The following is a 24857-nucleotide window of genomic DNA, read 5'->3' on the forward strand; positions in this document are numbered from 1 at the left end:
ACCTCTAGTGTAAAAGGAGATCTTTTGGGTGGAACCCTTGGATATTGTGTCCCTTGTTTATACAGCTGTGAAACCCTGAGTTTGCATGGCTATTTTACTTTAATCATGTAACATGTAACGAGGATTCTTACCAAACCAACTTGATTTGGCAAAAAGATAAACAAATTAATGACCCATGTAACCATGATGTCTCTCTCTCCCCTTCTTTCTCTCTCACATGAGGTGGATTTAAGTCAAAATCACAATGCATTGTACCCCTATGTCTCTCCCTCTCTCTCTCTCTCAAATGAGGTGAGGTGGATTTGGGTCAAAATCATAGTGCATTGTATAGGACAAACTATAAGTTATGAAAACTCTACTCGACTTGGATGAGTCTAACTTGGTGACTTGTGAGTTGACTAGGCTGAGCCAAATAAACAATTTTTTTCCAACTAGCTTGGATGAATTTTCGATAGAGAATGAGTTAACTCAAAATTCAATTGATTCGAGTCACTTGAGGTGGTTTAAAACTATGGTACGGGTTGGTTCATATTGTGTGAGAAAATGGGATAAAGCTTTTTCAATTTCTAAGTGGAAAGAAGATAAATGGGTGGTGCAAGTTGAGTTTCAAAACTACTCCATTGTTTAGCTCCAATTTATAAAATGATTCAAACCTTAAGAAATATCCGTCTTTTGTAGGAACACCCTGTCCCCACCTTCCCCCCATTTGCTTAACATCCATCAAGTGATACTCTCTTACTTGCAACATTTTTCTTTTGTTAAAACTCTCTCTCAATATGTAAAATACTTAGCTAGATTTAGATACACTCATCAAGGGGTGTCGATGGATCGATTCTGACTTTGTTCCTTAGGTACTTAGAATCAAAATCACCAAAAGTCACAATTAGGTTTGAATTGATTCCAATTCTAAAAGTTAGATAAGATTAAAAAAATATCGCAAGTTATAGTAGTACTTTATCTTTTTACGTGCTATTTTTTTTTTTTAATATATATATTTTAAATCATAGATACATGAACATATCTTTTTCAAATTATTGCAAAACTTTTCTGAAAAAAAAAAAAAAAAAAAAACCCAAAACCTGCCACATCATCTATAAAAATATCAACAACAAAACTGCAATATGTTCGACTAAAGATATGAATTAACTTTTTTTTTATTTTAAATATTAAAATTCACATTTTCTTTAAAACGTAACAAACTTTTAGAAAAAGATGAACATTTTAAATTAAGATACACAATCTATATGAAAGTTGGAAAAACTTTACACCACATTAATCTAAAAAGGGAACGAAAGCACTCAACCATTTATATATATATAAAAAAAGCATAAAATAAATAGGTCTCGGTACCCGAATAGAACTGAATTGGTACAAATTCCTATCCATTAAGTTCCTTTTAGAATCAACTCAACTCGGATATTGAAATAAAGAGTCTCAAATTGGGGTTTTCAATTCCGATTTTGGTCTGGTTATGATTATATGAGTACTTATTAGCACCCATATGCCTACCCGTTTACATTGAAAGATGTAAAGGGCGTAACTGGAGGATAAGGTTTTTTGTGATATAAATGGAGATGATCATTATCAGAGGGAAGATGGTGACTTCTCAGATTAAAGGGAAAGACCCCTAGTAAGAGGAAAGGTTTCCTCCAAGAGAAAAGAGATAAGAGAGAGAGACCCAAATTAGGGTTCCCTAGTTTTGCTTCCTTTGGATTCTCGACTGGTTCGGTGGTTCTAGCTTCGGAGGGTCGACATGGATGAAAATCTTTGTCCGCGAGTTCAATTACATTGACCCTTCGCTACACTCGACTTGAAAGCGTCGAAAGGGAGTCACAAGCTTTCTTTCTTGAATCCAATTATTTGTTTTGTTACCTTCGTATGGACAGAAGAGCCTACGTCTTCTAGATTGTATCGATTGTGAGATTGCTTGTTCGTCTCGCATCTGCAACTGAAGTGCATCGCTTGGTCAACCCCTTTCTTTGTTGGCCTAAATTATTATTTATAGAGAAGTCCTCTTGATCTTATTCTTTTGTTATAGTTAATTAAGATGACTTAATGCCCCTTATAATTCATTTTGCACCATCTACAAAAGATAAATAAAAAATGATCTAAATGCTTTCATCGTAAATCTCTTATAAACTACCTCTTTAACTATATCCCAAAAATCTGTAATCCTTAGGTTCTTGAAAATCTGAAATTATTTTTGAACAATTAAACCCCTTTTTCAATCCATCATCTTCAACATCTTTATAACAAGTCCTTGATTTTTTCTTTTTAAACCTAAAATTCCATCATCTTTTTTATGCCCCAAAAATCCTATCTTGTTCTTGACATTTGAACCTAGAAGGAGAGAGAATCTTAAGGTTGAACTATTTTAAACACGATCATTATAGCTAGAAAATCACTACATCGATCCTAATTAAGTCCCATACATAAGAAGATTGTTAGTCGAATGTAGAAATTACTTCGTAGAGAAAAGCGTGGGCATGACGCTTCCGCTGTGGACGTGGCATTTGGAGTAATTAAAGTAATTTTGAGGAGTGGACCCATTTTTAAGGATTACAGATGAAATACACCACAGATCTCATGCACTTTTCCTCTTTTGCATAAGTGAAACCCGTGACTTTTCTTTCACCACACATTTACTTATTTATCTTCAAAGCTAAAGTTGCTAACAAATAATTGAAAAAAATAAAAATATATGAGAAAGTGAAGTAGATTCTCTATACCTAAACTTTAAAAAGCCCATATTCTATTTTGATTTTTGAGCTCTTCACCTTCCTATTAAAGCTAAAGCCAACCGATTATTTGGAATCTCCTTAGGACCACGCAAATGATTCTCTAACCTGCAATTCCCCCCACCCCACTCTCACCATTTACTCATTTAGTAAAAAATCAAGCTGGGAATTTTATATTAGAATCATAGATTTTTCCTTGAGATACAAGAAAAAAAAATCCATGATTCTCTACACACAGCCATGTCAGTGCAGTGTTGAAAGAAGTCAGTTCAGCATTTTCTTGTATAAAATAAATGAACATCTGGGATTACCATACACATGGTCCACCTATCAATTGGTCTGTGAGTCACTTTTGGTGTCCAAGGGTCTCAAAATCAATTAATATCTTTTAGAGTCTTTTAAAATCCTTGATTTTTCTCCAAAAAAATCCATTATGTTGAAACTCTTTAATCTATTTAAACTTGTTTTCTATCCATCAGTTTGCCGAGAAAAAGTAGAGAAAATTGTTGAGACTTGATAAACAATTTTGCAACGTTACTAATACTTGTACTTGCTCAGACTGAAAAAAAGAGAAGAAGCTATATCTAAGGCAATTTGTCCAACGATGGGTTGATATACGAAAGTATCATCATAATATAATAACTCTATAGAAGATGCATGCTGGGTGACCTCATAAGAAGACCTTGTGTTGCACCTAAAAATACTTTTACATGTCAACCCTTTGTGATACGGAAGCTCCAACTTCAAGAAGACGAGAAGTTGAAGATAGGCTGGCCTACTTCCTTATTTGTCTATTGAAAAATGAAAAGAGTCATGCTGGAGTGACCTCATGATTGTACCTCATATCGTCCATCTTGACGTGAAAGTGTGTAGGAACCATAGATGCTTTTGACTCGTATCTTGATGAAAGCATCTATGGTCCCTACACACTTTCACGTCAAGATGTGCGATATGAGGTACAATCTTTACGTCACTTCAACATTATTCAAAAGAAGAACAAAAATCACGACTTCGAGTCTTTGCATTTTTAGAAGGTGTTTCTTTAACTCTTTTACTCTAAATATGTTTAAGATTTTATCGACTGAATAGTGATAAAGATGGAGTAACTTCTATAGAAGACCAGTTGGAATTTGGTTCGGAAGTCTCCATATCTATATTTAGAGTTTTGAAGACCGGTTGGAGTTACTCTTACTAGTAATCCAGTTTTGTTTCATCAGTCGCTGAACACATGTTTCCTCATTTCTCGACAATCTTTCAATGGACCAAGGAACTGTATTTGTAGCAAATAAGGGATTAGAAAGGCCTCGTGCAGTTTGAAGTTTGAGATCTTACAATAGCTGCGGGCGTATTTTAGTAGTTTGGTTACTTTGTGCTGTGTTGTGTTGTGGTCATTGGTGGTGCCTCGTACTTTGGTTTTATGTTATTGGCTGTTGACTAGTTGATATAGTTTCATTAAAAATCGGTGATAAAATGAGTGATGATACCGATCCCAATCCCAATCCCAATAATGTTTATATAACGGTTGGTAATGTTTCCAATGTCATTGAGATTAGATCATGTTGAAGATGGAACAATTGGGCTGGCCGACAATCAAAAGTTAATTTGTAGATGTTTGGTAGAATTCCAATGTCTTGTTTGGTAGATCTTGTGCTGCATATCAAATTTGCAGTTTGTCCCTCTAAAAAATATCCACTTCACTTAAAAATCTCTGATTTCGTTCTCGTTTCTTCTTCTTTCCCCCCCTCATTTTCCTTGGTTAAGGTTCATGCTATGCAGATCTAAATGATCCCCAGGAAGGAAATCTTAAAACCAACAGAAAAAAATGTGAACTGTATGTTATGATTATCTTTGTTTCTGTTGTAGCGCAATTGGATTGAAGTTCATGTTTAAAATAGAAATTAATTTTGTAATTCTATTTATTTCCAATTTTAATTGTTCATTGCAAATTCATTTCAGATTCATGAAGAGTGACAAAAACACTAGCATACAATGATGTCTGTAACTCAAAGCCTAAAATCTGCCAATTAGAACCCACTAAATTAAATCAATATGATAGATACGATCTTTTTTATCAAAAACAAAGTAGTGTTTGGGCTCAAATGTATTTTCAGATATCAAAACTAGCTAGGAATAGCATGAGAGAACAATGAAATGCAACACAACCAAACAAAAACGAGAACTAAGACATCAGAAAATATAGTAAATAAGATGGCAAGATAATTCATTAAGATCCACAAAGTGCAATAACAGTTAGACCTTCATCATGCAAACATAAAGCACATACACCATAACATTAAAAATAAAATAAAATAAAAAATACAAATAATATATAAAGGAGAAGTTATAAATATAACTTCATGTGGTGTTCCCTAAAAGAGTACCTAAGATGCAAAGAAAGGCTGTGAGAGCACATTCAAGAACTGTTATAATTGCTTTTAATACGATATCTATTGATCACCTGGCCAAGCCCAGACAATGTCCTTGAGAGATGGTCTTATATCTTTTTTCAAGATATTCTCATACTCCAAGGTATCACCACTGGACTTCTTCAACTCTACCAAATGAAAACACGGTGTAACTTCAAAGATCTCTGCATTGATACACAACACACCTTTTTTCCCTTCGTTCAATGCCTCCAATTTCATAAAGCCTCCATCCTTCTTATTCACTTTCATCTTAAGACACTTAGCAATATCTTCCATCTTTGATATGATGGTTGAGGCAGGTTGCCTAGACGTGAATCGCACTTCCCTCCTGTTACCATTTTCCTCGAACAAACCAGACAGGTCAAATCCCACTGAAAGGGATATTATATCAAAAGCATTCAAGTTAGATGATTTCAATAGCTCTTGCTTTGTCTCAGCAACACTGCTACTCTCACAAAGACCGAAAACTGTGTCAGGACACAGGGGACGCAATTCCTTGTTTTCTGTTTCAGTTATGCTTGATTTCGGAACGAAGCCCTTCTTAAACCAAGAATTTTCCATGATCTTTGCAATGGAAATCCTAGTTTTTGGGTTTGGATCCAAGATCTTCAACAAAAGCCTGCGTACTTCCAGCGGGAACCAATTTGGGCTTTTGTATTCTCCTTTATTGATCTTCCTATACATCTCCATCAGATTTGACTCATGGAATGGGAGATAACCAGCCAATAAAACAAATAAAATCACCCCACAAGACCAAATGTCAGCTTTAGCTCCATCATATCCTTTTCTATTGATCACTTCAGGAGCAACATAAGCAGGGGTCCCACAAGTTGTGTGGAGTAATCCGTCTTGACGTTTAGATTCAGCCAAGGCACTCAACCCAAAATCTGAAATCTTAAGGTTCCCATTCTCATCTAATAGTAAGTTTTCGGGTTTCAGGTCTCGGTGATAAACACCTCTACTATGGCAAAAATCAACAGCACTGAGAAGCCGCTGAAAGTATTTCCGTGCAACGTCCTCCTTAAGCTTGCCTTTGGACACCTTGTTAAAAAGCTCACCGCCTTTAGCATATTGCATGACAAAATAAATTTTGCTCTTGGTAGCCATTACCTCGTAAAATTGCAAGACGTTTGGGTGTTTAACAAGCCTCATTACAGAAATCTCTCGTTTGATCTGATCAGTCAACCCAACCTTTAAGACCTTTTCTTTGTCAATTACCTTAATGGCCACACTTTGGCCAGATTTAAGGTTCCTTGCATAGTACACCTTAGCAAAGGTTCCTTGCCCTAATAATCTCCCTAACTCATACCTTTGCATCAACACACTTCCTTTATTTTCCATTCCAATTAACGAAACCTAATATACAATAATATGCTGTGATCTCCTCCTATTAGTAAAGACTATTTATTGGGCAGGAGCTTCTAATACGAAGGAAAATTCAACCGTCTTCAACGTTATCGTGTTTTAACACGAAACTCTTCTTATAACTTGTAGCCCCATTGTGAACCCCGGCAAAAAACAGGGATGGACTGTGAGTTATATGTCCAATCTCATCAAGGAAAATTAAATGGAGCTCAAATGGAGCTAAAAACTCATTGGCCTCAGAGAAGGAATCCTTCGCGCTCAAACACATCTTTCAGCATTCCCTGGCTTTTGTCTTTCAATGAACGTCTGTAGAATGCTGAATAAATTGGAAAGGAGTAGAAGTCAGACCTTTTAACGTAATATTCCACAAACATAAAGAACCTGAAAGCAGAAACAGAAGATCAATGTTTTCTACTTTTTTGGTGGCTTAGCTAGACTTGAACACACGATTTCAAAGTTACATTGCATTATGTCAACCATCTGTTCTTTGGTACTTAACAAGAGTTCATATGGCTATAAAATTTATAAAAGATCTTGTATCCTCTAGAAGTAGAATGTAAGAGTAAGAAAATTCTGTAACACACAAGAATTTGATTTACTTTCACCAATGGGTTGATTTTGAAACTTAGATGGGTAAAGAAATTGATTTTCGTTTGATATAAAAAACTGCACGTATCTTTAACCATTACAGTAAAAAATGATAAAATGTAAAGAGCTAAATGTAACAATTTGGAATTAAAGGTTTAAAAAAAAAAACTCGCAATTTAACATATTTAACTCAATAGATAATCCAAAGTCCAAACAACAAGCTCTAAATCAAAGAACTAACCAAAGCATCAACCATTGTCGTTGTCATCATTATTGTCACTCCATATTCCAATTACTTTCTTGCAACGAAAACTTGGTATTCTCGGAGGCGAATCACGATTACACTGTGCTCCACCTCTGAGAGAGGCTCTTGTATGGGAATTGTATTTAACCTAGGCTGGACATATGATTGGTCAAATGAGTACTCCAAGTTCAATCTAGTGTGTGATCCGAGATTGGCACATGCACCATCAAGATGCCATATGGCACGATAATTGATGAAGTAAAATTTGAATTTAAGTTCATTGGTAAGAGCTATATATTGAAAGCGGGGGCAGTTACAATCTTTTATTATTTGGGATTAATTACATAAGAGCTATATATAAAGAGTGTTGTAATATAATCGAGAATAGTGAATTGGCCTTCCAAAGCCATGTCAAACTTGCGGCAAACCCAGTCAACAAATTTCCGTGTTCTCTCTTTTCTTCCCCTACTATGTTTTGTGCGAGGGTTCACCGACCAAGTAAAGTTTTTTTTTTTTCTTTTTTTTTGGGGGGAGGGGGAAGGGGGGGAGAATTGCAAACACAACTCATATGCCAAATGATCAGGATTTCATAACCTTATAACCTATCAAGAACATGATCGCGATAAGGAATCACCAACACAAAGTAGTAAAAAAAGAAAATTCGAACCAAAATACATCAGATTTAACAATATTAGACCTTCATTTTACATAACAAAAACATTAATTCAACCTTGATGAAGATCTAAAACAAAGAAATCACAGATTCATATATAAATTAAGAAATTATCTAGAAAAGGAGACGCAAACATCATCCGAAACAAGAAATTCATTCAGAGCAAACCTAAATATATAAATTAAAAAAAAAAACCAGAATTTCTCTAAATATTCGACAAGATTTACAATCTAACAAAGTAAAATAAACAATGAAATGAATCAGGATCGAATAAGATTCAACAAAAATATTCAAAACTGATCTTATAAAATTCAACTCACCTTTCTAGAGAAGAACGTCGAATGGTGTCGAGGAGATACAGAGAATAATCTTTCTAAATTCCACTTTTTCTTTTTAAAGATATTTATAGCCTCAAACCACCGCTTGACTGTCTCGTCAACATAACAATTAGGATTTGAGGAATTACACAGATTTTCTCGAGATTAGCACAATCTTCGCGGGATTGATACACCTTTTACTTTTACAATTCCAAGGTCACGTTGATGGAGAGCATCTGTCATGAGACAAGCATTTTCCCTTTTCAAATGCTTTAATTTAAAATTTTATAATTTTTACACATTTTATTATTTTTTAAGAGAACTGCTATTGGCACCCCAGCTTTTATTTAATACACCCAAAGTTTGGGTTTCTTTCCGAAAATATGCTCAACTTATATCCAAATTCCGGTTTTGGTATACTGTTGATTTTAATTCCTAAAACATGTATTCGAGTGAATTTGCCACTTATAATCAATGAATTCGTTGGTATATCGATGAATTTATAGATATTAAAAATGAAAAATTCACAAGTTTTTAAATTATAAAAATGATGAATGCATGTTTTGAGAATTAAAATAAACAATATACCAAACTTGGACAAACCCGAAATTTCGTCATATTCAATGCACGAAATAGTGACCTTGCACACTATTTCTTAAATTATTTATTGAATAATGCTGAAGTGACTTCAAGATTGTACCTATTTTTTTTTGGATATCATATGGGTATCCCCAACTTTCGGGTGTGACTAATCCCACGGTTACATGCACTGCCCCCTCGGACAGTCCAACATGCAATAGGTTGAGTCGAGGGTCAACTAAACTCTAAAGGGTGGCCTCAAGAAATTCATAGCTTCGTGGCGTTTCAAACACTAAACCTACTCTTCCTGAGGAGCTTATCAAGGCTCGGCGTACCACTAGGCCAACTCCTTAAGATAACCTCAAGACAGTACCTCACATCACCCATCTTAACGTGAGTTTATGAGAACCATAGATGTTTTTCTTCGAGATAGAAATGAAAAAATATCTATGATTCCTATCCATTTTCACGTCAAGATGTATGATATGAGGTAGAAGTTTGATGTCACTCCAACACGACACTTATACTCTTCAAATATTACAAAGGTTTGATTCAAATTATAATCTTAATATTATAAAACATTATAACACTCGTTCAAATAATTTCAGTAGACGTTTGTAATTATGATTAAGTTCATGCAAAATCATAAACTCAAAAAAAAACAAAAAAATTTGAGAGAGCTTTTATCCGCACCAAACTTTTAATTATTATCCATCATTCACTTATCCTCTTCATTTTTAATGAGGTGTGATAATTAAAAGTTGGTATGCCAATAGCAGCTATCTTTTATAATTTGGTATGTGGTTGGTTTTATCTTGTGGGTCATATACCCTACGGACCGGCTCGGATAATCCGAAAACACATGGATTAATCATTTTGCAAACGGTCCTAAGTCACGTTTCTTCAGACAATTTTCACGTGCTGCTAGGGTTTGTCGCCATTCATGACTCTCGAGGAATCTCATTACCTGGCCTTGGTCATCTTTAAATATCGAGGACCACTAGACCACCAACATTGAAATTTTTTGAAAAGATAGCTGATACTGCCATACCAACTACCTATAGTTTGAGTGCTTTGATTTTACTTGTTTTCTCAGACCACATGACCAGGGTGGATGTATGAGCTATTGCAATAGATAGCCGTGGTGGATAACAAATTCTTCTGTTATTATTCTCACAAATTTTTTTCTACACTTAGTTTGACCCCACAAAATTTTTTTCACTCTTAATTGGCAAATATCCCGACTTAACACATGGCATCATCTCATTGGTTCATCGGCATGGGCAGAGGTTGAAGATGAATTTTAATGGTGTAGTGGTCATGTGTTTGGGCAGTGACGAATTTACATTGGGGGCACTTTCCCCTACAAGAATTTTCAAAATCAAAGAATTTGTAGGGTATTGCAACAGATATAAAAAGACCGTTGACCAACAAATCCATAATTCAACAATGTCAATAATACTTGATAGAAAAATTCAAACAATTAAATTGGTTAAAATATCAAAACATCAAGAGATTAATGTCTGGACTCAATACATCTAAACGGCTCTTCAATGCAATAACAAAATGGTATAAGGAGTATCAACATCCCAACAAACAAGACATTGTGGACATTGTACAAGAGAACAAAGACCCATGTTTCTTTCCTTTTGAAACCAAGTTCCCTTGTTCTAAGAAAACTATAATTATAAGAGAACCCAAAAAACTTTTAGTTAGAATCCCACTGTTACTTTACAATAGCCAAATGACTTGCCTTTAAGAAAAGGTGCAACAACCACAAATTCTGTCAGCCGATGTTCTCCTCGATCAGATGAGATGATCCCAATTGGATTCAAAACTTACTCAGTTGAAAGAAGAAACCTTCACTCCCCCGATCATTGATCCATAGAGGTTGAACAATCACTCCACGAGTGCACGGTGTCCCTATTCCAAGAGGAATAATTCAGTACAGAGGCTATTACTAAAATATCAAGCTCTTTCTGTAGAGCACAATAGTGTATCAAAGAGCTTGGAACAAATTTTGTACCCAATATTTGCAAACAGACTTCCTGCTATATATAAGAAAAAAAATATATATTTGAATAATTAAAAGTGTTTTTATAGTAAATAATTATTTTACAATAACTGCAAAAATGTAACTCAGTGCTAGCTTTTCAATAACCTCTCTGCATAGGAGTTCGACTTTGAAGCAGGCAGCCCGCTTTAAATTTTGAAGGAACCCACCCTCATTACAAGACACATGGCATTTAGAATTTTATTTAATGCCCCTACATTTCCACCAAAATTTGAAACACCTCCCTGGAAATGTCACGCGTATTTCAATGGAGAGGGTTTCTTCAAAATTTTGATGCGGGCTGCCCACTTCAAAGTTTTTTCCCTCTGCATAGTACTAAAACTACCAAAAAAAAAAAAAAAAAAAGAAGTTATGAATCAAACTAATTCAACAACTCTAGTTGCTTATGTAATTATGTTAGAGAGCTGCTATTGGCACACACCAATTCCTATGTAAATCACCAAAGAATTGTACATGGTTGGTGTGGTGTTAGTAAAAGTTGGTGTCAAAAGTAACTCTCTTATTTTATATTTGAATTTATGTCTTTAAGCTCCAATTAGCTACAAAGAAATAGAAGAATTGAACAAAGAGAAGAAGAAAAAGAGAAAAAAAGTATATGGAAAACTTGGTTGATAAATTAAAAAATAAGAAAAATTAGCGTGAGAGAGAGATAGAGTAAAAGTTCTCATACCATTTCCACTGGGGAATCTCAAAACTCTCAGAGCTCTCCCAATCCTCATAGTCCTGTAGTTCTCGCAAACAAGAAATAGTCATTAGAGAGATAGATGTATAATTACATAGTGAGTAAAAAACCAAAGTTTCAAGACCCCAAATAACTACTAAATAAGCACAAACCAGATCAAGCTTTCCAACCATTGCCGAATCTGCTTCATCATCAACCTGAAAAAAGATTAAAAGTAACCAAATACAGAGGAAAGACAATCACATATAAAAGATAAATTCAAACTGTACAAATAATGTTCAATTAGTTCTAACATGCTTGAATAAATTGTTAATTGGATAGCAAACTAAAGAATCAATTAGGCATGACGGATGATTTCAGCAAAAACATAGAATATAAAATTGTTCAACCATAAACAATGAATCACAAATGGTGACGATTAAATTAAATACTATTAAAAATAATAGAGAGAATATGGTTTACCTAAAACATCTATGACCACCTAAGTTACCCTAATACTAAAAAATACACGCATAATTCAACGTACATAAAAACCCATCAGATGGACTTCAGGGATGAGCGGCTTGGCATTGTAGAAAGTTGAAATGAAAACAAATCTTGAAATGGTCGTAAGTGCAAAACATTTCATTTCATTGACAAAGTGTTATATACTTGAGAAAATTCCCAAAACATGCTCAACTTCTGGTCTAATTTTCATTCCAGTACATTGTTCATTTTAATTCCCAAAACATGAACAGCGAGATCAATGGTATTTTAAAGTGAAGATCTCTCCAATAAATTTTTTTTTTTTCTAAAACATGAGGTAGCGAGATCACAAGTATTTATTCTAAAAGTGATAAACACAATGATATAAAAGTGACAGTCTCTTTGATATTTACAAAAGTGACAATCTTGCTGATATAAAAGTAACAATCTCGCTGGAAAATAATTTTCAAAACATGCGGATTATGGTTTCCGAATTAAAATGAGCAGTGTAGTGGAATGGGAATTTCCCAATGTTCAGCACACAAAATAGTAATTTACCCTATATACTTGATTAGCACTTTTGCTGCAAAAATAAAAAAATTGGTAACAATGAATAATGTAGATTTCCTTTGGTGGGCAAGGCGATGTAAATTTGCAAGTCTAAAATTAGTCATCAAAATAATAAAATAAATAAAGAGAAATTAAGGAAAAAAAAATATAGGATTGGTAAAAACAGAATGTCCATGAAATAAACAAGATATTTCTCTAGTTATAATTATGTATGGTGTTACAGCAAAACCGTGGATTGAAGTACAAAATCAATAAGAATAAAAAATAAACACAAAGAGCAATCGCACAAGACACAAGATCTATGTAGTTCGTTCAAAATTGACCCACGGTCACGGGCGAAAGCGGCAGTTTCACCATATCAACCAACCGAGAATTCGAGTTACAATTTTCCTCTATCTCTGTATTTCTCCAACTATGTCTACATATATATAACTCCTAGGGGTAAAATTGACAAAGACCTAATAGAAAACTGTCTATTATACTTTGGGCCAGGGCGCTGCCCCCTACAAGCTGACAGGGCAGCTTGACGCGAGCGAGCTCATCCCCATGTATGTTCGCAACATAATCTGAAGTCACCAATTAGGAATAGAAGACATAGTCAACATATGGCCATTTAATTGGGGGATGCAGGCAACATATCATCTTTTGACATTGGCAATAAAAAGTCCAATTATGTACCATCGACACATTATGTAAGTAAATTTCATTTCTACTCCATAGTATTCAAATTTATGAAATTATAATAACATCAAAGCCAAATACAATTTTTATTACCACTAATTCATCATCAACCTCTTCAAGCAAGGCTTGCTCGTAAGCCGAAATTACCCTTTTTGCTTGTACATGAAAACGATATTTTTCCTGATAAATCACAATGAAATATAACTAATAGTCCTTCAAAATAAAACAATCTAGGTAAAGCTTGTTATTGGCAATTTAAAATATTTCTATCAATCTTTCTACCTTCATTGACATATGCTTCCATGTCTCAAACCCTTCTTGATCAACCTTGAGCCAATCCTCAGCCTCGTGCAGTTTCTTAAAGCTTTCCCTACAGAACCAAAACCAACTAAAAAATGTGATTTCTTCTCCTTTTTATATATATAAAAAAATAACTACTTTATATACTATAATGTATAAGAAAACTAGATTACTCCAATGCAATTTAGTTTTAATGAGAAGATTAAATCAATGGAGACAGATTAAATAAACAAGAAAATATACATAAAGATGCAGAAAGGTGATCTGGGTTGATCGCAAACGCTCGATTTCTTTAGACTTTGATTCCCATTATCGCTTTTGAATTTGTTATCTTCTCTTTTGAGAAGACAGTCGTGCATGTCATACAGGGCTATTGCAACCGTAACGCCACAGAAATCGCTGCCAAAAGGGGGGAAAAAAACCCTTAATTGAATGTAAAATTAAAGGGCTGATAGAACAAGAGAAAAGTAATTCTAAGTCAAAATAAAATGAAAAGATAGAACTGGATTCCTCAATAAAAAAAATCTTCCAAAAGAACAAAAGAAAAACGGAATGGGTTTTTCGAAAAGATAGTCGCAAAGTAAGGAAAAGGAGCCAAAAGTGCAAATATGAATTAGAGAGAGAGGATTCAAAGACAAACACAACGAACAACAATTAAAGTTGGGAAAAAAATGGGGAAACTTGACATGAGAAGTAGAGACCATTTTTGGAATGCGCTTCCATCGTGGGCACGTAGTACAGCAAATACCCTCTTGCGACTTCTAGGCGGATTCGCCATTAAAGCGGCAACTCAAGCTCTGCAACTCGTTCTTCGTAGCTGTTCTTCAACTTTTCAGTTTCTCTGTTTTGCGCTTTAATTAATAAACAATTGATGCTAAAACTGATGGCTGATGCTAAAATACGCTGGTTCATGTATTAAACTGGATCCATTCGCCACTTGTTACAAATTTTGTGGGTCACGCCTCGTACGTTATAAGCCCCACGGTGCACGTTAGAAATTACTACATGCTAACCTGCGCTCACAAGCTTTTTGGCGGGAGGAAGCCTGGGTTAAACGAGATGGTTAAAATTTTAAACTTTTTATTTTATCAAGAAAACTCACAAACATACTTTCGCGCGGTAATCGAAAATTCGGTAGAACTAATGATAAAGGTTATAATAACTAATGAAAGCATGGCACGTGTAAAAGATCGTACAATATACCGTACTGTGATACCTGACTAACGGGGCCGTGAAAGCCGCATTGAAGCGATAGTTTAGTGACGGGTGCAGCAGATTAGTACACGTGACGAACTTTGCGCCGTAGATTTATTATTCGTACAATATTTCTTTATTTTATTTACGAATTATTATTCATCGGATGTAGGGATGTTCGTTGCATTACAGATCATCCAATAGACAAAACTGCTTCCTCCTTTATTTTAAATGACATAAGTACCCTTCAATTTATTTTATATTGAATTATGGTTGTAATTGTTGTTATATTTCTATTTAAGGCTACTTTGGGAAATGTAGAAGTTCTACGTTAAGCCTTAGTTTTATTTTTGAGATGAGATGAGATGGGATGGGATGGGATGGGATGGGATGTAGAATTTGCCCATTCGAGGAATTTCGAATGAAAGTACGATTTTATTTCTGGACGTTCACTTAACTGTCTAATCGAATTGAAGAGAGAGTGTGTGAGGAAGAATTGTCCGTTGATTTATGAGATGATCTCAATTTCAATGCATTAAAGTCACATCTTGATGGACTGTCTCGATAATCCAAATAAACCGTTGTGACTATAGTGAAGGTGAGATCTAAATTCAACCCCTATGCCTCTAGCTCTTCTACTTTCCGTTGTCGTGTATTGGGGCTAACCTTCCTTCACACTTCGACTTTCTATACATCTTTGTATTTAAAGGAAATTTTTTTTAAAACAGAAGAATATTTGTTTGTATGGCTAATTATTCTATCAATATCATGCTCTCAACAGTTGATATGTGCCTCTCTGTTGCTTTGCGAAGTGATTTACTTTCATATATGTCACCATAATGTGTTCGTTGGACATGCCACAATAAGGTGAATGCATGTTTGGGAAACTTGAGATATTAAGGCTCCCCCCTTGTACCAATTTCACTTTCTAATTTGGGCATTGTTGGACCAGTTTTCGAACTCATATCATATTGGATACCATTTTGAGAGCTCTTATTCGATTGATCATGAACTTGGAGTCTACCATGATTTTTTTCATGTTACAACATCGATAATGAGGGTTTTTCAATAACTTGTAATATATTTACTATATTTTTTATTATTATCGGAGAATCTATTTTTAATGAGTTCAATAATTTGGTGCTGCACGGGATTTGAATCCAAAGATATGAAATCATCATTCAAAGACTTTACAAACTAAGCTAGCCGACACTTGCCAAATATATTTACTATTAGTTCCCACTAATCATGCTTGGAAGTCATACCCTAGATGTTAATTCTGTTTAATTACATCGAGAAACCTTTCCATTGTAAAGAAATATCTTCCTTTCTCAATTTTTTATTAGGCACAAGCTAGAGTTTTTCAATGTATCGATACAAAGATTGACCAGTTCATTTGAATGTTTGAATCATATGGGCTTTTTTTGGCCCATTACTATAAGTTTTTCTATTTAAATCAATTATTCGACGGGGTCATTTAGGCTTTAGCCCATTAAATTAACTATTGAGCCGTGCTTGAGCCAGAGCCTCTTTTGGCCCATTACTCGCAGGATCTGGTTTAGCTGCATGCATCCAGTCTAGTGGTCCTTTGCAGGTTGTCCAAATGGGCATTGTGCAAGACCCAGGAACCTACAGACAAATAGGTGTAAATGGGCTGGGCCTTTGTCAAATAACACTGTATATTGGACCTTGCTTGTTCGGCCTAGTAGAAGAAGAGTTACAACTTGCAAAGAAATCAAGCAAACGAAAGCAATGTCCAGTAGCCTTGCCATTGTAGATGAATTCGATTCCTAAAAACCTCTCCTCTCTTTCAGATTGTCTACTCTTCCATCTCCAGAACTCTTTTGTCAATACCAGACAATTACAGCAAATCCACGCTCAAATACTCACCAATGTATGTCTCCACACATATCCCCTTCTAACTAACTTCCTTTCTTCTTGCTTTCGATCCCGCAAACTTGATTACGCACTGCTTTTCTCGGAGAATTTACCAATTTCAGACTCACATTTATGGAATTTGATGGTGCAGGCCTCCATAGAATACGGTTTCAATCATGAATTTCTTGGTTTTTATAACAGTATGCTTCGTGAAAACATAGCTCCCGATAACACCACATTCTCTGCAATTTTCCGTGCATGTGCTTCTCGAACTGCAACTAAACTTGGAGAAGCTTTTCATTGTCAGATTCTAAAAATGGGTTTTGAATTTGATCTGTTTCTGCAAACTGGGTTGATGGATTTTTATGCAAAAGTTGGAGATTTGAACTCGGCAAGGCAATTGTTCGATGAAATGCCTGATAGAGATGTTGTTGCACATAATGCGATGATAGCGGCATTAGCGAAGCATGGTTATGCAATCGATGCACGGAATTTTTTTGATGAAATGCCTCAAAGGAACTCGTCCTCTTGGAATTCCATGATATCTTGCTATTGTAAGTTGGGCGATATTGATTCGGCACGCTCGATCTTTGATTGCAATCCAATGAGAGATGTGGTGTCATGGAATGCCATGATTGATGGTTACCGTAAGTCAGAACAGCTGACGGAAGCAAGGGAGTTGTTTGATCGAATGGGCTCTGCGAAGAACACTGTGACGTGGAATACGATGATCTCGGGTTACATCCAATATAGGGAATTTGGTAGGGCGATTTCCACATTTCAAAATATGCAAATGGAGAATGTAAAGCCCACCGAAGTGACAATGATTAGCTTGTTATCTGCGTGTGCTCATCTTGGTGCTTTAGATATGGGTAATTGGATTCATGCCTACATTAGACGCCAAAACTTCAAAATTGATGTTGTTTTGGGTAATGCTCTCATAGACATGTATTGTAAGTGTGGGAGTGTTGAAGCAGCTCTCAATGTCTTTCACCGTCTGTCTATGAAGAATGTCTTTTGTTGGAACTCGATCATTGTAGGATTAGGAATGCATGGTTATGGCAAGGAAGCCATTAATACCTTCGTTGAGATGAAGAAAGAGAGGATAAAACCAGATGGTGTCACCTTTGTTGGTCTGTTGAGTGGGTGTAGCCATTCGGGTCTGGTCTTTGAGGGTAGACAATATTTCTCTCAAATGCTTGAGCTTTATGGGGTCAAGCGTGGAATTGAACATTATGGTTGCATGGTTGACCTTCTTGGCAGAGCCGGCTTCCTTGAAGAGGCCTTAGAGCTCATTACAACCATGCCCATGACACCAAACACGGTTGTGTGGGGAAGCTTGCTTCGAGCATGCCATATCCACAATGATACCAAACTTAGCGAGAAAGTGACAAAGCATTTACTAGAACTGGACCCTTATGATGGGGGCAACTATGTGTTCTTGTCCAATATATATGCATCCGTGAACCGTTGGGATGACGTGGAGATTTGTAGGAAGTTGATGACTGAGAGGGTAGCTCATAAAATACCCGGTTGTAGTTCGATTGAGGTGGACAATGTTGTACATGAGTTTGTAGCTGGTGACACTTCACATCCTCAATTTACACAGATCAATGCATTTCTAGATGAGATTGCCAAGAAATTGAGAGGGCTGGGGCATGAACTGCATAGGGCGTCTGTGCTACATGATATAGACGAAGAGGAGAAAGAGAGTGCGGTAAGATATCACAGTGAGAGGATTGCTGTTGCTTTTGGGCTAATGAGCACACCACATGGAAAGCCCATAAGGGTGGTGAAGAATCTTCGAGTATGTAGTGATTGTCATGCCGCTATGAAGCTTATATCCAAGTTATTTAAGAGAGCGATAATTATGAGGGATCGGAATCGGTTTCACCATTTTAAGGATGGATCGTGTTCATGTAAGGACTATTGGTGACTGGCCATTGTACAAAATTTCCTTTGAAGACTGTTCTCAAAAGGGTTTAGTCTTGGGAATGAGGGAAAGAAACCCTAGAATTTGTTTAACAGTCATAAATATGGTGGTGATGACTGATGACATTGCTGGTTTTAGTGTGGAGAGCATTCTAAAGCCCTGTGAGGCCGACATTGATTAAGGCACAATAGAATGTCTTAAGAAATTACACGATGGAGAAGAGGGGAATAATTTTTAGTATTAGATGCTTTTTTAACATTCATATGATCGAGAAGGGAGTTTCTATTCTTTTAGAGTTTTGTAAAACAAATGTTTTTTAAGGAAAATATCAGTAAATTAAATATTTTCAAAGCTTCCACATGAATTTCTGTTAGATTCTTCTATTGGTTTCTTGATTGAGTTGAAATATTTTTAAAGATTGGATGCTTCTTGTTAATTGAGATAAGGTGTAGTCTATGATGATGATGAGTCAATTACAGATTTGTAGTAGACACTTGTTTACACAAATAATGCTGAAGTGACCTCAAAGATTTACCTGAAGTGGAGGTGTCTATGAATCATAGATGCTTTTCATCGAGATACGAGTGTAAAGCATCTATGATTCTATGTGTACCGCCACGTGAGAAAAGTGAGAAATGAGGTAAAACTTTGAGGAGTTGTGATTTTCTAACTCCCCCCGGTGTGGCGTGTGCCAGAACCGTAGAGGGATACACAAATGCAATCCCCCCTATACATGTGTAGTTGTGTATCTCGAAAAAGAAAATGTATGGTTCTGTCACACGCTACATCGAGAGATAAGAGGGGGGAGTCAAAAAATCATCATTCAACTTTGTGGTCACTCTAGCACACTTGTTTACATGATTCCTCGTTGAAGAAATATAAGGTTAGAAGTGAAAGTGGGTTCAACGATAGATCAACATTCCACACTCCTTTACCAACTTGGCTAAGTTGGCACCTTCAGCTACAAGGTTTGATGTCATATTATGGAACAGTTTAGGGATTATACATAGCCTTCTTCTGTCTTTTCCCTTCGTGACCATTGCTGGCCAGGTGGCGTAGTCCCTCTGCTCTGGGTCATCGTCCAGACGGCAACGATGGTTCTGTACTGTTTTAAGAATCTAAATCCCCACACATTTATCTAGAAGCAAGTGTAGTTCACTGATTCCACCGAATGCTCCTATCTCTCGGCAAAGATCGTGTGAGTGTGCAGTTATGCTTCGGATGCTTCGCCATAGAATAGATCGACCCAGTTCCCGTTCTTTTCTGGTGCACTCGCTTTGTTAAATAGTGAAAATCCACATTAATTTTATCTATCTATTAAATAAGATAAATCCTTGGAATCTTAGTAACATACTAGAGTTTGAGAGATTACAGGGGGTAAAAGAGAAAAGATAATGAAGTTCTAAGGGGGTTATTGAAAAATGGGTAGCATGGTAGAAGCAATAAAATTGAAAGGGTATTATTGAAAGCGAGAGAAGAGAAAAGATAATATAGTAGGTTATTGGAAAATGGTAGAAAAGAAATTAAAAGAAAAAAAAAAAAAATCGAAAAGGTTTCCTTGAAAAAGGAAAAGAGAATATACAAAAGTTATTCTCGAAATTCGTGAGTAAATTAAATCCTAACCCTACTTATGGGTGGGAGAGGAGAACCGTTGCGTTTTATTATATAAATTTTATATTATTATTTATTTTAATTAAAAAGATCACCCATCTTAACATGACAAACTAGCATTAAATCTTTTTTTATCTAAATAATAAGGAGAGAAATCAATACGCACAATTTTTAACGAATTTTTTACTATAAGGGTTTCGTTCACATTTACCCTAAAGGCACATGTTAAGGTGCATTAAATACACTTTGAAAATTGATTTTTCATATCAAAACTGCCAGAATTTCTTTTATTAGTTATACCTTGCAATTAAGGAGGTGGTTAACATGTACCCTAAGGACACACATTAAGTTGTATTAAATACACGTCTAAATTTTTTACCAAACAAAATATGGAAAACAAAACTTTGAAATGACCATTCTGCTTCAAAATTTCAATGGAACCCTCTCCTTTGGATTACTCGTGGCATTTCCAAGGAGGTATCCCAAAGATCAACAAAATGTAAAGGGTGTGAAATAAAAAAAAGCCACATGTCTAGCAATGAGGATGACTCCTCCAAAATTCTAGAATTCTTTTCCCCTTTTTTTGCTTTTTTGATCGATAACCTATTTTAGTGAGTTTAGTAATTTGGTGTCAGTGGAATTTGAACATAGTGGTCTTTGGTATCATCACTCAAAGACTTTACCAACTAAGCTAGCTGGTACCAATGACTTGATCGCTTCAAATGCCTATTTTCAAGGTGTATTTAATGCATCTTAACATGTGCCCTTAGGACACACCTTAACAAAACCCTACAATTAAAAGGTGAAAAAAAGAATAATAAGTAAACCAATCAAAAGGCCTTACCTTTAGTGCTAAGTGAACAGGAAAGGGCGGAGCCAAGATTTTGCCCAAGTGGGTACAATCAAGAAGAGGAATTTTTTTTGTAAAAGCATCTAAAAGTGAAAAAATATATTTGTGGGGGCAACTAAGTGTAGAAATTATTTTTATCGGGGCAATAGTGACATAACTTTTTATCTGTAGGTAAAATTTGTCACAATAGATCACTAATCCATAGACTTTGAAAATTCTTGTCTACTCGTCACAATAGATCACTAATCCATAGACTTTGAAAATTCTTGTCTACTCGTATGAACAGGTAGTAAAATTTATGGGTTTTGTTTTTTTGAAGATTAAAGGGGGATTAAATAGACATCCAAAAAAAAAAAAAAGAGACCCTTGCAATCTTTCATAAATATGCCTGCATGCATACTTACATATGATGATCTTGAGTTTGCTAGAAAAACTTAAAGGATCCAACCTAAAATTATCATGAGAATTAAGATTTTGATTTATCTCTCTAAAGCAGAAGGAAAAGTCAATCTTGTGGAACAAAGAGGCTCTGACTTTGATGACTTTGAACATCTTCTCTTCTCTCTAAAAAGATTTATTATAGCCATTGATGCAGCCGATGGCTATTTTTGAGCCAACTCTAACATTCAAAGAGCTAATGTGAAGAGTATTTGTCGGTGCCACCTTAAAGTGTACCCTAAGGACACACGTCAAAGTGCGATAAATACATGTATTTGATTGTATTTTAGTAAAGATAAATTTTTTAAGGTCATTTTCGGTACAAAATCTAATTTCCCAAGTGGATTTATTGCATTTTAACGTGGCTTACGTTAACGTGACCCAAAATTCATTACTTGATAGTAACACCACATAAGTCAAGTCTTTGAACAAACAAATATACTCATTAACGTGGTTTCTCGGTAATCGAAGGCAGGAAAGAGGGGCTACACACGTGCAACGTGCCTCCATAGGTCGCACGCCGCTGAATTTGCATGGAGACGTGCCTCAACTTCTGACTCAAATCACACTTACACTTCAAAAATGTTAGTACCGTGCTCCCGGAAGTTATTTAGTTGAAAATTGCAATCAGATTTCATACACGTGTCTCTCTAATGGAGCCCCCTAAGACATAATCCCATCCTTTTCTAAAATTTGACAGATTCATTAAACTGAACTCATATGTTCAGATACAATCCTAACCATTTATTTGTGAGACATAATGTTTGGGATAAAACTTAGAGATCTATTATATAGTTTCAAGATACATTTTTTATCCCAATCATTAGATCTCACAAATAGACGGTCAGGATTGTGTGTGAATATATGAGTTTACTTTCCATGAGTCTACAGATCTAGACCATTGATTAAATTGGCTACTATCATAAAATGTATAAGGAAAAGGATAATGATTTTCTAACGCCCCTGAGGTGGCATATGCTGGAACTATAGAATATTTTTCTTGGGATATATAATTGCACATATATATTTATGAGGATGTACAGTTGTGTATCCTAAGGGAAAAAAAATCTATGGTTCTAGCCCATGTCATGTCAGAGGGCGTATGGGTATATGAGTCAGAGGGGGCGTCAGAAAATCACGTCTAAATAAAATGTTATCTTTTTTCACTTGGCATACTTGGTAGATCCAATCTAAAATACTATTTACATATGGGTTGGGATCTGTAGACTCGTGAAGGTGAATTCATATGTTCACACACAAATCCCAATCGTGTATGTGCGAGATCCAACGAATAGAATTGATCTTAGAGATCCGTAAATTATTCTTGAGATATTTTTTTTATCCGAATTGTTTGATCTAGCACATACATGGTTGGGATTGTGTGTGAACATATGAGTTCACTTTTCATGTGTCTCCTGATCTCAACTCTTTACGTAGAGGAATTCTTAATTAATGGTAGACTCCAAATAGCATGACATGGGATCATAGCCGCTAAGACATGAAGCTCAATAAATCTACAACTTAAAAAAATTATGATTCGATTGTTGTTTAAAATCACTTATAAAAGTATAATTTTGTAGCTTTATCGTTAGATTTTTCTTTCGTACGTAATCAGCCTGTAAGGTTAGTTTGAAGGGTCTAAGTAGCCAAAAGCCCCCCATGACAATTTTATATGGTGCATGGGACCACAGCAACCATCTTCCCATCCCCATTATTGTATCACGCACTATCCCCAACCACGCACCAAATTATATCTTCCTTGTCAGCTAACTTTTGGCCTATTGTGATCGACATTGTCGGTCCAATTTCACCAATCTCAAGCTCCGCATTGAGGGTTCTATGGAGTATATCACTTCTCTTTCAACCACTTCTATAAGAATTGTAGTTATAAGATCGATTGTTTGGTGACATTATTTAGGGAAGTTTTTTTTTTTTTTCTAAAAATGCTTTCAAAAGATGTGGCACTTTTGGTGAAAAATAACTTTTAAAAAGATTTTACTTTCCATCCCGACCATGGTTATTAAATATCATACCGGACCGAAATTACTTGAGCAAGTCATCTCGGTATTGTCTATGAACGAGACGGATAGACATGCCATCTCAATTGTGCCAAATCCCGCGAGATAAACGAGATGACTTGGACGATATTTTAAAAATCTCGTCCGAATTAATAAAACTCAATTGAGTGAATTGGGATTTTGTATATTTTAATTAAAATAATTTTTTTTTAGAATTTAAATATTAATTATATAAATAAAACATGATTTTACGACTAAACATCTTCTAATAATATATCTTACTGTATAGAAGTATTTATAATCATTTTCATATAAAAATATTTGAATAAATCATTCTAAATTGAGTTTAATGGGTTATCTGGCCCGAGACAACTCGATCTCGTCCATGAAACTGAGTTTTGAAACCATGAACCAGACTCCTACATAAACTATAATCTAAAAGCTGGTCTGGGGTAGCTTTGAAATATGATCTGTTTCGGATTGAAAATCTGGAAGCCAAATTGTTACAAATAATAATATTGACTCAAAAAATAAACTTTTGACGAGGGTCCAGAAGCCAAAATCAGATTCCATTTGGCTACCCAAACACTACCTCAGAATTTAGTTAGTCCTTCCAAATATGTGGTAGTATAAGTTAAGAAGTATTAAATAGCACTAAAAATATGAATCTAGTAAGTTCAATGCAATTGGACAGTTGGTATGGACTATGGAGTCTGGACCATCTTGACACAGACCCAAAGTTAATAATCAATGTGCATGTGTTATCTGATACACATTTTATATGATTTTAGATAGTTTTCTATGGCATTAAATTAAATTAGTCCACCATACCAAGAACCCAGCAAAGTTAGGTCTTCTCTTGCTCATCTTCTTCACCTTCACCTTCACTTCATCCTACCCAAACCCAAGAAGCCCAAGATGCTCACTAGCACATCTGATCTTCCCAAAAACTCCCTCCAAGTTAGGAAAGATGACAAGTTCTTCTCTAGGCTTCTATCTAAGGAGAGCTCCATGGCTAAAGATTCATTTAGAGTGTATTATGGGGTTGCATCTGGTGCAGTCCCATTCATGTGGGAGTCTCAACCAGGTACACCTAAGAGCAAAGTTCGTGATTCCTTTCTCCCTCCTCTCACACCCCCTCCTTCCTATCACTTCCATTCCAACAAGAAACCCATTAAAAAATCTTCAAAATTCCACCTCATACACACCTTGTTTCCTAGGCTCACTGTAAGG

General features: G+C 35.5%; 2 protein-coding genes and 1 pseudogene across 7 annotated transcripts; 1 reads left to right on the forward strand and 2 right to left on the reverse strand.

The window, feature by feature from the left end:
* Positions 1 to 4933: 4933 nt before the first annotated feature.
* Positions 4934 to 8488, reverse strand: LOC147399386 (CBL-interacting protein kinase 18-like). Of its 2 annotated transcripts, none has more exons than XM_086444734.1 (2): positions 8355 to 8488; positions 4934 to 6845 (listed from the first exon to the last, which is right to left on the reverse strand). In XM_086444734.1, exon 2 carries the CDS (start codon positions 6503 to 6505, stop codon positions 5186 to 5188), a length of 1320 nt encoding a protein of 439 aa, XP_086300860.1. In that variant the 5' UTR covers positions 6506 to 6845; positions 8355 to 8488; the 3' UTR covers positions 4934 to 5185. The 2 variants fall into 2 exon arrangements, with proteins under 2 accessions (XP_086300860.1, XP_086300859.1); XM_086444733.1 differs by having other exon boundaries at positions 4934 to 6910; positions 8355 to 8486.
* Positions 8489 to 10465: 1977 nt separating this feature from the next.
* LOC147399387 (HMG-box (high mobility group) DNA-binding family protein) lies at positions 10466 to 14631 on the reverse strand. 5 transcript variants are annotated; one of them, XM_086444736.1, is made up of 7 exons: positions 14404 to 14628; positions 13946 to 14101; positions 13685 to 13772; positions 13496 to 13582; positions 11839 to 11867; positions 11675 to 11727; positions 10466 to 10853 (listed from the first exon to the last, which is right to left on the reverse strand). In XM_086444736.1, the coding sequence occupies exons 1-7, from the start codon at positions 14478 to 14480 to the stop codon at positions 10762 to 10764; spliced, it is 582 nt and encodes a 193-aa protein (XP_086300862.1). In that variant the 5' UTR covers positions 14481 to 14628; the 3' UTR covers positions 10466 to 10761. The 5 variants fall into 5 exon arrangements, with proteins under 5 accessions (XP_086300862.1, XP_086300861.1, XP_086300863.1 ...); XM_086444735.1 differs by having other exon boundaries at positions 11675 to 11735; positions 11839 to 11883; positions 14404 to 14627; XM_086444737.1 differs by having other exon boundaries at positions 11839 to 11883; positions 14404 to 14621.
* A 2285-nt stretch (positions 14632 to 16916) lies between these two features.
* Positions 16917 to 18710, forward strand: LOC147399388 (pentatricopeptide repeat-containing protein At3g62890 pseudogene; annotated as a pseudogene).
* Positions 18711 to 24857: the final 6147 nt, after the last annotated feature.

The sequence above is a fragment of the Akebia trifoliata genome, chromosome 6 (assembly GCF_017979445.1).
Source record: "Akebia trifoliata isolate Shusen 1 chromosome 6, ASM1797944v1, whole genome shotgun sequence".
Classification (NCBI taxonomy): Eukaryota; Viridiplantae; Streptophyta; class Magnoliopsida; order Ranunculales; family Lardizabalaceae; genus Akebia; species Akebia trifoliata.